General features: G+C 51.2%; 1 protein-coding gene across 1 annotated transcript in view; it reads left to right on the forward strand.

Moving 5' to 3' along the window:
• Positions 1-14,396, forward strand: part of LOC306967383 (titin-like) — a 206,157-nt gene that overhangs the window by 30,353 nt on the left and 161,408 nt on the right. The window contains exons 20-29 of the mRNA XM_079562388.1: positions 642-908; positions 5,650-5,789; positions 6,269-6,395; positions 6,759-6,901; positions 8,536-8,659; positions 8,740-8,837; positions 9,103-9,271; positions 9,535-9,632; positions 9,710-9,878; positions 12,604-12,873. Of these exons, the coding sequence (XP_079418514.1) occupies positions 642-908; positions 5,650-5,789; positions 6,269-6,395; positions 6,759-6,901; positions 8,536-8,659; positions 8,740-8,837; positions 9,103-9,271; positions 9,535-9,632; positions 9,710-9,878; positions 12,604-12,873 (1,605 nt within the window). The remainder of the gene's footprint in view (positions 1-641; positions 909-5,649; positions 5,790-6,268; positions 6,396-6,758; positions 6,902-8,535; positions 8,660-8,739; positions 8,838-9,102; positions 9,272-9,534; positions 9,633-9,709; positions 9,879-12,603; positions 12,874-14,396) is intronic.

Here is a 14,396-nt window from a genome sequence, read left to right on the forward strand (position 1 = left end):
ACTACTGCGATAGAGCCTGACCGCCATGCTGACCGTCATCGGTACGCCCTACTTATACTACTACTTATACTACTACTACTACAAGTACTACTGCGATAGAGCCTGACCGCCATGCTGACCGTCATAGGTACGTCCTACTTATACTATTACTTATACTACTACTACAACTACTACTACTACTACTACGATAGACGACAAGAGCCTGACCGCCATGCTGACCGTCATAGGTACGCCCTGCTTATACTATTACTTATACTACTACTACAACTACTACTACTACTACTACGATAGACGACAAGAGCCTGACCGCCATGCTGACCGTCATAGGTACGTCCTACTTATACTATTACTTATACTACTACAACTACAAGTACTACTGCGATAGAGCCTGACCGCCATGCTGACCGTCATAGGTACACCTACTTATACTATTACTTATACTACTACTACTACTACTACTACTACTACTACTGCGATAGAGGGCAAGAGCCTGACCGCCATGTTAACGGTCATAGGTACAAGATTTACTACAACAACTACTTATACTCCGCTGCAGTATTCAGGTCTTTAACTCATGATAAGGTTGAGCTTCTGAATAAATGACCCTCCTCTAACCCTGTAATGCGCCGCTCCTCCTGCAGAGGGCGACCTGTACTTCACCACGAAGCTGCAGAACTACACGGCGGTGGAGAAGGACGAGGTGAAGCTGGTGTGCGAGCTCAGCAAATCCACGGCCGACGTCAAGTGGTTCAAAGACGGGAAGGAGATCACGCCGTCCAAGAACTTCGCCATCTCGTCCGACGGCAAGAAGCGCATCCTCACGGTGCGCAAAGCCGAGAAGAACAACATCGGAGCGTACACCTGCGACTGCGGCTCCGACAAGACGACTGCTAACCTCAACATCGAAGGTACGAGCAGACACGCTAAAACTACAAACCACGGCTAACCTCAGCATCGAAGGTACGAGCAGACACGCTAACACTATAAACCACTGCTAACCTCAACATCGAAGGTACGAGCAGACACGCTAACACTATAAACCACTGCTAACCTCAGCATCGAAGGTACGAGCACACACGCTAACACTATAAACCACTGCTAACCTCAGCATCGAAGGCACGAGCAGACACGCTAACACTACAAACCACTGCTAACCTCAACATCGAAGGTACGAGCAGACACGCTAACACTAAAACCACTGCTAACCTCAACATGGAAGGCACGAGCAGACACGCTAACACTATAAACCACTGCTAACCTCAGCATCGAAGGTACGAGCAGACACGCTAACACTATAAACCACTGCTAACCTCAACATCGAAGGCACGAGCAGACACGCTAACACTATAAACCACTGCTAACCTCAACATCGAAGGTACGAGCAGACACGCTAACACTATAAACCACTGTGAACCTCAGCATCGAAGGTACGAGCAGACACGCTAACACTATAAACCACTGCTAACCTCAGCATCGAAGGTACGAGCAGACACGCTAACACTATAAACCACTGCTAACCTCAACATCGAAGGTACGAGCAGACACGCTAACACTATAAACCACTGCTAACCTCAACATCGAAGGTACGAGCAAACACGCTAACACTATAAACCACTGCTAACCTCAACATCGAAGGTACGAGCAGACACGCTAACACTATAAACCACGGCTAACATCAACATCGAAGGCACGAGCAGACACGCTAACACTATAAACCACTGCTAACCTCAACATCGAAGGCACGAGCAGACACGCTAACGCTATAAACCACTGCTAACCTCAACATCGAAGGCACGAGCAGACACGCTAACACTATAAACCACGGCTAACCTCAACATCGAAGGTACGAGCAGACACGCTAACACTATAAACCACTGCTAACCTCAGCATCGAAGGTACGAGCAGACACGCTAACACTATAAACCACTGCTAACCTCAGCATCGAAGGCACGAGCAGACACGCTAACACTATAAACCACTGCTAACCTCAGCATCGAAGGTACGAGCAGACACGCTAACACTACAAACCACTGCTAACCTCAGCATCGAAGGCACGAGCAGACACGCTAACACTATAAACCACTGCTAACCTCAGCATCGAAGGTACGAGCAGACACGCTAACACTATAAACCACTGCTAACCTCAGCATCGAAGGTACGAGCAGACACGCTAACGCTATAAACCACTGCTAACCTCAGCATCGAAGGCACGAGCAGACACGCTAACGCTATAAACCACTGCTAACCTCAGCATCGAAGGCACGAGCAGACACGCTAACACTATAAACCACTGCTAACCTCAGCATCGAAGGTACGAGCAGACACGCTAACGCTATAAACCACTGCTAACCTCAGCATCGAAGGTACGAGCAGACACGCTAACACTATAAACCACTGCTAACCTCAGCATCGAAGGCACGAGCAGACACGCTAACACTATAAACCACTGCTAACCTCAGCATCGAAGGCACGAGCAGACACGCTAACACTATAAACCACTGCTAACCTCAGCATCGAAGGCACGAGCAGACACGCTAACACTATAAACCACGGCTAACCTCAACATCGAAGGTACGAGCAGACACGCTAACACTATAAACCACGGCTAACCTCAGCATCGAAGGCACGATCAGACACGCTAACACTATAAACCACTGCTAACCTCAACATCGAAGGTACGAGCAGACACGCTAACACTATAAACCACTGCTAACCTCAACATCGAAGGTACGAGCAGACACGCTAACAATACAAACCACCGCTAACCTCAACATCGAAGGTACGAGCAGACACGCTAACACTATAAACCACTGCTAACCTCAACATCGAAGGTACGAGCAGACACGCTAACACTATAAACCACGGCTAACCTCAACATCGAAGGTACGAGCAGACACGCTAACAATACAAACCACCGCTAACCTCAACATCGAAGGTACGAGCAGACACGCTAACAATACAAACCACGGCTAACCTGACATCGAAGGTACGAGCAGACATGCTAACACTATAAACCACTGCTAACCTCAACATCGAAGGTACGAGCAGACATGCTAACACTATGAACCACATGCTAACCTCAACATCGAAGGCACGAGCAGACACGCTAACACTATAAACCACTGCTAACCTCAACATCGAAGGTACGAGCAGACACGCTAACACTATAAACCACTGCTAACCTCAACATCGAAGGTACGAGCAGACACGCTAACACTATAAACCACTGCTAACCTCAACATCGAAGGCACGAGCAGACACGCTAACACTATAAACCACTGCTAACCTAAACATCGAAGGCACGAGCAGACACGCTAACACTATAAACCACTGCTAACCTCAACATCGAAGGTACGAGCAGACACGCTAACACTATAAACCACTGCTAACCTCAACATCGAAGGTACGAGCAGACACGCTAACACTATAAACCACTGCTAACCTCAGCATCGAAGGTACGAGCAGACACGCTAACACTATAAACCACGGCTAACCTCAACATCGAAGGTACGAGCAGACACGCTAACACTATAAACCACGGCTAACCTCAACATCGAAGGTACGAGCAGACACGCTAACGCTACAAACAACTGCTAACCTCGACATCGAAGGTACGAGCAGACACGCTAACGCTACAAACCACGGCTAACCTCAACATCGAAGGTACGAGCAGACACGCTAACACTATAAACCACTGCTAACCTCAACATCGAAGGTACGAGCAGACACGCTAACACTATAAACCACTGCTAACCTCAACATCGAAGGTACGAGCAGACACGCTAACACTATAAACCACGGCTAACCTCAGCATCGAAGGTACGAGCAGACACGCTAACACTACAAACCACGGCTAACCTCTGCATCGAAGGTACGAGCAGACACGCTAACACTATAAACCACGGCTAACCTCAACATCGAAGGTACGAGCAGACACGCTAACACTACAAACCACTGCTAACCTCTGCATCGAAGGTACGAGCAGACACGCTAACACTATAAACCACGGCTAACCTCAACATCGAAGGTACGAGCAGACACGCTAACACTACAAACCACTGCTAACCTCAACATCGAAGGTACGAGCAGACACGCTAACACTATAAACCACTGCTAACCTCAACATCGAAGGTACAAGCAGACACGCTAACACTATAAACCACTGCTAACCTCGACATCGAAGGCACGAGCAGACACGCTAACACTATAAACCACGGCTAACCTCAACATCGAAGGTATGAGCAGACACGCTAACGCTATAAACCACTGCTAACCTCAGCATCGAAAGTACGAGCAGACACGCTAACGCTACAAACCACTGCTAACCTCAGCATCGAAGGTACGAGCAGACACGCTAACGCTACAAACCACTGCTAACCTCAGCATCGAAAGTACGAGCAGACACGCTAACGCTACAAACCACTGCTAACCTCAACATCGAAGGTACGAGCAGACACGCTAACACTATAAACCACTGCTAACCTCAACATCGAAGGTACGAGCAGACACGCTAACACTATAAACCACTGCTAACCTCAGCATCGAAGGTACGAGCAGACACGCTAACACTACAAACCACGGCTAACCTCAACATCGAAGGTACGAGCAGACACGCTAACACTATAAACCACTGCTAACCTCAACATCGAAGGTACGAGCAGACACGCTAACACTATAAACCACTGCTAACCTCAACATCGAAGGTACGAGCAGACACGCTAACACTATAAACCACTGCTAACCTCAACATCGAAGGTACGAGCAGACACGCTAACACTATAAACCACTGCTAACCTCAACATCGAAGGTACGAGCAGACACGCTAACACTATAAACCACTGCTAACCTCGACATCGAAGGTACGAGCAGACACGCTAACACTATAAACCACTGCTAACCTCAACATCGAAGGTACGAGCAGACACACTAACACTATAAACCACGGCTAACCTCAGCATCGAAGGTACGAGCAGACACGCTAACACTATAAACCACTGCTAACCTCAACATCGAAGGTACGAGCAGACATGCTAACACTATAAACCACTGCTAACCTCAACATCAAAGGTACGAGCAGACACGCTAACACTATAAACCACTGCTAACCTCAGCATCGAAGGTACGAGCAGACACGCTAACACTATAAACCACTGCTAACCTCAACATCGAAGGTACGAGCAGACACGCTAACACTATAAACCACTGCTAACCTAAACATCGAAGGTACGAGCAGACACGCTAACACTATAAACCACTGCTAACCTCAACATCGAAGGTACGAGCAGACACGCTAACACTATAAACCACTGCTAACCTCAACATCGAAGGCACGAGCAGACACGCTAACACTATAAACCACTGCTAACCTCAACATCGAAGGTACGAGCAGACACGCTAACACTATAAACCACTGCTAACCTCAACATCGAAGGTACGAGCAGACACGCAAACACTATAAACCACTGCTAACCTCAACATCGAAGGCACGAGCAGACACGCTAACACTATAAACCACTGCTAACCTCAGCATCGAAGGTACGAGCAGACACGCTAACACTATAAACCACTGCTAACCTCAGCATCGAAGGTACGAGCAGACACGCTAACGCTATAAACCACATGCTAACATGCTTTATTTTCTCTCCTCAGCGCGTGACATTAAAGTGGTGCGACCGCTTTATTCTGTGGAAGTGACAGAGACAGAAACTGCCAAGTTTGAGACGGAGATTTCAGAGGAAGATGTTCACGGGAACTGGAAACTGAAGGGAGACGCCCTGCACCAATCAGCTGTGAGTACTCAACACTCAACACTCAACACTGACCAATCAACAGGGAGTATTCTTTACCACTAGTGTAATACAGGGTGTCCCAAAAACATGGACTCACACTAGCAGCTAAGTCAAGGTTCTGTCTAATGCATCACTCAGGCTTTTACACTTTACTACTTTAAACGCCTCTGAGATCTGCCTCTGGGAACATCTGCCTCTGGGAACATCTGCCTCTGGGAACATCTGCCTCTGGGAACATCTGCCTCTGGGAATATCTGCCTCTGGGAACATCTGCCTCTGGGAATATCTGCCTCTGGGAATATCCACAATGTTCCTCTTTGTTTTAGTCTAAAAAACCTTCACCAAACTGGTGGACTTGGTTGAAAAACAATGTGCATAACCTCATGTTCTAGCCCTCATGTTCTAGCCCTCATGTTCTAGCCCTCATGTTCTAGCCCTCATGTTCTATCCCTCATGTTCTAACCCTTGTGCCTCTACAGGACGTGGAGATCAAGGAGGAGGGCAAGCGCCACCTGCTGGTCCTGTACAATGTGAAGCTGGACATGGCGGGCGCCGTGGACTTCTCAGCCGCCAACGCCAAGTCCAACGCCCAGCTGAGGGTCAAAGGTCAGTCCACGAATGGTTCATTTGTCTGTTAGCATCTAGCCCTCTGGTGTTTTCTTTGGGTTTATCCAGAGCCCAGTCTTTATCAGTGACAGATAGCGGCTCTGTAGTGTCGGCCAATCAGCTCTCAGGAGGCGTGTCCTGCTGCACTCTCTCCTTCCTCTTCTCTCCACTCTCTCCTCTGTCTCTTTCAGAACTTTCTCTCACTTCTGACCACCTTGGTTTCTCCTCCTGCTCTCCACTTTTCTAACTTTGATCAGACCTTCCTCTCTCTGTGACGCTGACCCCTCTCCCCTGTTTCCCTCCCCCGTTTCTCCCCCCCTCCCCCGTTTATCCCCCCCGTTTCTCCCCCCCTCCCCCCTGTAGCGCGCACCATCTCAGTGATGCGCCCCCTGAAGGATGTGGAGGTCACTGCGGGGGAGACGGCCACCTTCGAGTGCGAGCTCTCGTACGAAGGAATCGTCGTCGACTGGTTCCTGGGAGGGAAGAAGATGGAGCCCAGCGACAGGGTCAGTACTGCCAATACTTCTACTACTACTACTACTACTGCTACTACTACTACTACTACTACTACTACTACTACTTCTACTACTACTACTGCTACTACTACTACTACTACTACTACTACTACTACTACTACTACGTCTACTGCTACTACTACTGCTGTAAAACGAGATGGAGCCCAGCGACAGGGTCAGTTCTGGCCAATACTTCTACTACTACTACTACTACTGCTACTACTACTACTACTACTACTACTACTACTTCTACTACTACTACTGCTACTACTACTACTACTACTACTACTACTACTACTACTACTACGTCTACTGCTACTACTACTGCTGTAAAACGAGATGGAGCCCAGCGACAGGGTCAGTTCTGGCCAATACTTCTACTACTACTACTACTACTACTGCTACTACTACTACTACTACTGCTACTGCTACTACTACCACTGCTACCACTGCTACTACTGCTACTATTGTAAAACGAGATGGAGCCCAGCGACAGGGTCAGTACAAATAACTTCTGTCCACTACTAGTACTACTACTCCAACTGATTCAATCAACCATAATATTAATATTTTCACCACATACAAATATTAAATATGAAGTTTACAGTATTTATATTGTGTTTCTTTGGCCTGTGACAGTGGAGGTTTTTAAAGGTGTTTAAGTTTGAAGTTTCCCTGAAGCTCCTGGTGAAGCTCTGGTTTATCAGAGTATAAATAGAGCCTGATAAGAGCAGCTCAGACTCACGGCCCCGAAACACCAGCGGGTTATCTGAACCTCCGCCTGAACCAGCACATCTTCTCCAGTTTGGCTTTACCCAAATCTAAAAGCATCTTGAGGAAAGCTGCGAAAACTAGGATGAAAACACGGCAACAAAAACACGCCAAAAAAGCAACAATAGCACAGTTTAAAAAAGGAGCAACAAAACAGGGATCCACTGGGTTCTGACCTGTTTACGCCCGGGTCTGGGTCCTCTGGGTCCTCTGGGTCCTGACCTGTCTAAGCCCAGGTCTGGGTCCTCTGGGTCTGGCTCCTCTGGGTCTGGCTCCTCTGGGTCTGGCTCCTCTGGGTCTGGCTCCTCTGGGTCTGGCTCCTCTGGGTCTGGCTCCTCTGGGTCTGGCTCCTCTGGGTCTGGGTCCTCTGGGTCTGGCTCCTCTGGGTCTGGCTCCTCTGGGTGTTTATGGTCTGGGTCTGGCTCCTCTGGGTGTTTAAGGTCTGGCTCCTCTGGGTCTGGCTCCTCTGGGTCTGGCTCCTCTGGGTCTGGCTCCTCTGGGTCTGGCTCCTCTGGGTCTGGCTCCTCTGGGTCTGGGTCCTCTGGGTCTGGCTCCTCTGGGTCTGGCTCCTCTGGGTCTGGCTCCTCTGGGTGTTTAAGGTCTGGCTCCTCTGGGTCTGGCTCCTCTGGGTCTGGCTCCTCTGGGTCTGGCTCCTCTGGGTCTGGCTCCTCTGGGTGTTTAAGGTCTGGCTCCTCTGGGTCTGGCTCCTCTGGCTCTGGCTCCTCTGGGTGTTTAAGGCCTGGGTCCTCTGGGTCTGGCTCCTCTGGGTGTTTAAGGTCTGGGTCTGGCTCCTCTGGGTGTTTAAGGCCGGGTCTGGGTCCTAACCTGTCTTTGTTCTGATGTTCTGGTTCCAGGTGAAGACCCGGGTGGTGGGCAAAGTCCACGCTCTCACTGTGAGGGACGTGAAACAGTCTGAGGCCGGAGAGGTCAAGCTCTGCTCCCAGGACTTCCAGACCCAGGCCCAGCTCATCGTCAGAGGTCAGTCAGCGGCTCGGGTCCAGGTTTAGTCCAGGGTTTAGTCCCAGGTTCAGACCCGCTTTAACCCGGTCTCTCTGCAGAACCCGCCGCAGAGTTCACTCAGCCTCTGGAGGACCAGTCTGTGGAGGAGGAGGCCACGGCCGTGCTGGAGTGCCAGGTGTCCCGGGACAACGCAGAGGTCTCACTCATTTATTCATGTTCACATGGTTTTAGTCCCAGTCCCTCTGTAGTCCCGGTCCCTCTGTAGTCCCTCTGTAGTCCCTCTGTAGTCCCTCTGTAGTCCCTCTGTAGTCCCTCTGTAGTCCCTCTGTAGTCCCGGTCCCTCTGTAGTCCCTCTGTAGTCCCTCTGTAGTCCCTCTGTAGTCCCTCTGTAGTCCCTCTGTAGTCCCTCTGTAGTCCCTCTGTAGTCCCGGTCTCCAGCCTGACCGTGCCTCGTGTTTCAGGTTCGCTGGTTCAGAGAAAGTCAGGAAATCAGAAAGACAAAGAAGTACGACGTGGTGAGCGAGGGGCGCCGGCGAGCGCTGGTGATCCAGGGCTGCACGCCGGACGACGCCAAGCTCTACACGTGCGACGCCGCGCAGTTCAAGACCTCCTGCTACCTGGAAGTACTGCGTAAGTACTGCATAAGTACTGCATAAGTACTGCACACGCACTGCACACGCCTACCCCCCAGTACTGCGTGAGAAACCAGCGCCTTCATGGTTTCAGTCCAGGTTCAGAGACTCCTGCAGTACTTGTACTGCACAGTATTTGCACTTGTATCCCTGTAGTATCTGTACTTGTATCCCTGTAGTATCTGTACTTGTATCCCTGTAGTATTTGTACTGTATCCCTGTAGTATTTGTACTGTATCCCTGACTGGCGTGTCTCCTCAGCGCCGCACGTGGAGTTTTCCAAACCGCTGCACGACGTTGAAGTCAAAGAGAAAGAATCTGCAAAGTTCGAATGTGAAGTGTCTCGAGAGTCGGCCAAGGTGAGACTACAGCTCCCACAATGCACCGCTGTCAGTGCAGACCCCGCCCCTAACCCCGCCCCTGACTCCGCCCACAGGTGCGCTGGTTCCGGGACGGAAACGAGATCCGTAAGAGCAAGAAGTACGAGATGGTGTCGAAGGGCGTCACGAGGATCCTCATCGTCCACAAGAGCGTGTTCGACGACGAGGCGGAGTACGAGTGCGACGCCCGCACGGCCAAGACGTCCGGCCTGCTGACCGTCATCGGTGAGTCACTAACTAACCCGCCTGACCGGCTAACTAACCCACCTGCTGACCGTCATCGGTGAGTCACTGACCGGCCAACTAACCCGCCTGACCGGCTAACTAACCCGCCTGCTGACCGTCATCGGTGAGTCACTGACCGGCTAACTGACCCGCCCGACCGGCTAACTAACCCGCCTGCTGACCGTCATCGGTGAGTCACTGACCGGCTAACTAACCCGCCTGCTGACCGTCATCGGTGAGTCACTGACCGGCTAACTGACCCGCCCGACCGGCTAACTAACCCGCCTGACCGGCTAACTAACCCGCCCGACCGGCTAACTAACCCGCCCGACCGGCTAACTAACCCGCCCGACCGGCTAACTAACCCGCCCGACCGGCTAACTAACCCGCCTGCTGACCGTCATCGGTGAGTCACTGACCGGCTAACTGACCGCCTGCTGACCGGCTAACTAACCCGCCCGACCGGCTAACTAACCCGTCTGACCGGCTAACTAACCCGCCTGACCGGCTAACTAACCCGCCCGACCGGCTAACTAACCCGCCTGCTGACCGTCATCGGTGAGTCACTGACCGGCCTGCTGACCCGCCTGACCGGCTAACTAACCCGCCTGACAGGCTAACTAACCCTGCTGACCGTCATCGGTGAGTCACTGACCGGCTAACTAACCCGCCCGACCGGCTAACTAACCCACCCGACCGGCTAACTAACCCGCCCGACCGGCTAACTAACCCGCCCGACCGGCTAACTAACCCGCCTGCTGACCGTCATCGGTGAGTCACTGACCGGCTAACTGACCGCCTGCTGACCGGCTAACTAACCCGCCCGACCGGCTAACTAACCCGTCTGACCGGCTAACTAACCCGCCTGACCGGCTAACTAACCCGCCCGACCGGCTAACTAACCCGCCTGCTGACCGTCATCGGTGAGTCACTGACCGGCCTGCTGACCCGCCTGACCGGCTAACTAACCCGCCTGACAGGCTAACTAACCCTGCTGACCGTCATCGGTGAGTCACTGACCGGCTAACTGACCCGCCTGACCGGCTAACTAACCCACCTGACAGGCTAACTAACCCTGCTGACCGTCATCGGTGAGTCACTGCCCGGCTAACTGACCCGCCCGACCGGCTAACTAACCCACCTGACAGGTTAACTAACCCTGCTGACCGTCATCGGTGAGTCACTGACCGGCCTGCTGACCGGCTAACTAACCCGCCCGACCGGCTAACTAACCCGCCTGCTGACCGGCTAACTAACCCGCCTGCTGACCGTCATCGGTGAGTCACTAACCGGCCTGCTGACCGGCTAACTAACCCACCTGACCGGCTAACTAACCCGCCCGACCGGCTAACTAACCCGCCTGCTGACCGTCATCGGTGAGTTAGTCAGCGACTCGTTAGAGACTAGTTAGTGACCCAACCTCTCTGCATGTCTCTGACCCGCCCGTGTCTCCTCAGAGGAGACTAGTTAGAGACTAGTTAGAGACTAGTTAGTGACCCAGCCTCTCGGCATGTCTCTGACCCGCCCGTGTCTCCTTGTTAGAGACTAGTTAGAGACTAGTTAGTGACTAGTTAGTGACCCAGCCTCTCGGCCTGTCTCTGACCCGCCTGTCTCTCCTCAGAGGAGACTAGTTAGAGACTAGTTAGAGACTAGTTAGTGACCCAGCCTCTCGGCCTGTCTCTGACCCGCCTGTCTCTCCTCAGAGGAGACTAGTTAGAGACTAGTTAGTGACTAGTTAGTGACCCAGCCTCTCGGCCTGTCTCTGACCCGCCCGTGTCTCCTTGTTAGAGACTAGTTAGAGACTAGTTAGAGACTAGTTAGAGACTAGTTAGTGACCCAGCCTCTCGGCCTGTCTCTGACCCGCCCGTGTCTCCTCAGAGGAGACTAGTTAGAGACTAGTTAGTGACCCAGCCTCTCGGCCTGTCTCTGACCCGCCCGTGTCTCCTCAGAGGAGACTAGTTAGAGACTAGTTAGTGACCCAGCCTCTCGGCCTGTCTCTGACCCGCCTGTGTCTCCTCAGAGGAGACTAGTTAGAGACTAGTTAGTGACCCAGCCTCTCGGCCTGTCTCTGACCCGCCTGTGTCTCCTCAGAGGAGACTAGTTAGAGACTAGTTAGTGACCCAGCCTCTCGGCCTGTCTCTGACCCGCCCGTGTCTCCTTGTTAGAGACTAGTTAGAGACTAGTTAGAGACTAGTTAGTGACCCAGCCTCTCTGCATGTCTCTGACCCGCCTGTGTCTCCTTGTTAGAGACTAGTTAGAGACTAGTTAGAGACTAGTTAGAGACTAGTTAGTGACCCAGCCTCTCGGCCTGTCTCTGACCCGCCCGTGTCTCCTCAGAGGAGACTAGTTAGAGACTAGTTAGTGACCCAGCCTCTCGGCCTGTCTCTGACCCGCCTGTGTCTCCTCAGAGGAGACTAGTTAGAGACTAGTTAGTGACCCAGCCTCTCGGCCTGTCTCTGACCCGCCTGTGTCTCCTCAGAGGAGACTAGTTAGAGACTAGTTAGTGACCCAGCCTCTCGGCCTGTCTCTGACCCGCCCGTGTCTCCTTGTTAGAGACTAGTTAGAGACTAGTTAGAGACTAGTTAGTGACCCAGCCTCTCTGCATGTCTCTGACCCGCCTGTGTCTCCTTGTTAGAGACTAGTTAGAGACTAGTTAGAGACTAGTTAGAGACTAGTTAGTGACCCAGCCTCTCGGCCTGTCTCTGACCCGCCCGTGTCTCCTCAGAGGAGGACGCCCGCTTCACGAAGAACCTGTCGAACGTGGAGGGGATGGAGACGGACTCGGTGAAGCTGGTGTGCGAGGTGTCCAAGGCGTCGGCCGAGGTCCGCTGGTTCAAAGAGGACCAGGAGCTCCCCGAGGGCGGCCGCTACGAGCACGTGGCCGACGGACGCAAGCGGGTACTCATCATCCAGGACCTGCGCCTGGAGGACCGCGGAGACTACACCTGCAAGCTGTCCCAGGCCACCACCACCACGGCCCGCCTCAGCATCAACGGTGAGAGGGGAGAGAGGGGGGAGGAGGGGGGAGGAGGGGGGAGGAGGGGGAGGAGGGTTAGGAGGGGGAGGAGGGTTAGGAGGGCGGAGGAGGGGGGAGGGGGGAGACTACACCTGCAAGCTGTCCCAGGCCACCACCACCACGGCCCGCCTCAGCATCAACGGTGAGAGGGGAGACAGGGGGGAGGGGGAGGAGGAGGGGGCACTAGACCTCCTTATCTTTGGGCTACAGTGGTGTGATGAAGACAGTATTTAGTTTGTTATCGCGGTTGCCGTGACGACACTAACATGGCGTCTCCCTCCACAGTTGTCTGGTTTATCTCTGGTTTATCTCAGGTTTATCTCTGGTTTATCTCTGGTTTATCTCTGGTTTATCTCTGGTTTATCTCTGGTTTATCTCTGGTTTATCTCTGGTTTATCTCAGGTTTATCTCTGGTTTATCTCTGGTTTATCTCTGGTTTATCTCTGGTTTATCTCAGGTTTATCTCTGGTTTATCTCAGGTTTATCTCTGGTTTATCTCTGGTTTATCCCTGGTTTATCTCTGGTTTATCCCTGGTTTATCTCTGGTTTATCTCCTCTGGTTTATCTCTGGTTAATCTCTGGTTTATCTCTGGTTTATCCCTGGTTTATCTCTGGTTTATCCCTGGTTTATCCCTGGTTTATCCCTGGTTTATCCCTGGTTTATCTCTGGTTTATCTCTGGTTTATCTCCTCTGGTTTATCTCTGGTTTATCTCTGGTTTATCTCCGGTTTATCTCTGGTTTATCCCTGGTTTATCTCTGGTTTATCTCTGGTTTATCTCCGGTTTATCTCTGGTTTATCCCTGGTTTATCCCTGGTTTATCCCTGGTTTATCCCTGGTTTATCTCTGGTTTATCTCTGGTTTATCTCCTCTGGTTTATCTCTGGTTTATCTCTGGTTTATCTCTGGTTTATCCCTGGTTTATCCCTGGTTTATCTCTGGTTTATCTCTGGTTTATCTCTGGTTTATCCCTGGTTTATCCCTGGTTTATCCCTGGTTTATCCCTGGTTTATCTCTGGTTTATCTCTGGTTTATCCCTGGTTTATCCCTGGTTTATCCCTGGTTTATCTCTGGTTTATCTCTGGTTTATCTCTGGTTTATCTCCTCTGGTTTATCTCTGGTTTATCTCTGGTTTATCTCCGGTTTATCCCTGGTTTATCTCTGGTTTATCCCTGGTTTATCCCTGGTTTATCCCTGGTTTATCCCTGGTTTATCTCTGGTTTATCTCTGGTTTATCTCCTCTGGTTTATCTCTGGTTTATCTCTGGTTTATCTCCGGTTTATCTCTGGTTTATCCCTGGTTTATCTCTGGTTTATCTCTGGTTTATCTCCTCTGGTTTATCTCTGGTTTATCTCTGGTTTATCTCTGGTTTATCCCTGGTTTATCTCTGGTTTATCTCCTCTGGTTTATCTCTGGTTTATCTCCGGTTTATCTCTGGTTTATCCCTGGTTTATCTCTGGTTTATCTCTGGTTTATCTCCTCTGGTTTATCTCTGGTTTATCTC

The sequence above is a fragment of the Gobius niger genome (assembly GCF_951799975.1).
Source record: "Gobius niger genome assembly, chromosome: 9".
Lineage (NCBI taxonomy): Eukaryota > Metazoa > Chordata > Actinopteri > Gobiiformes > Gobiidae > Gobius > Gobius niger.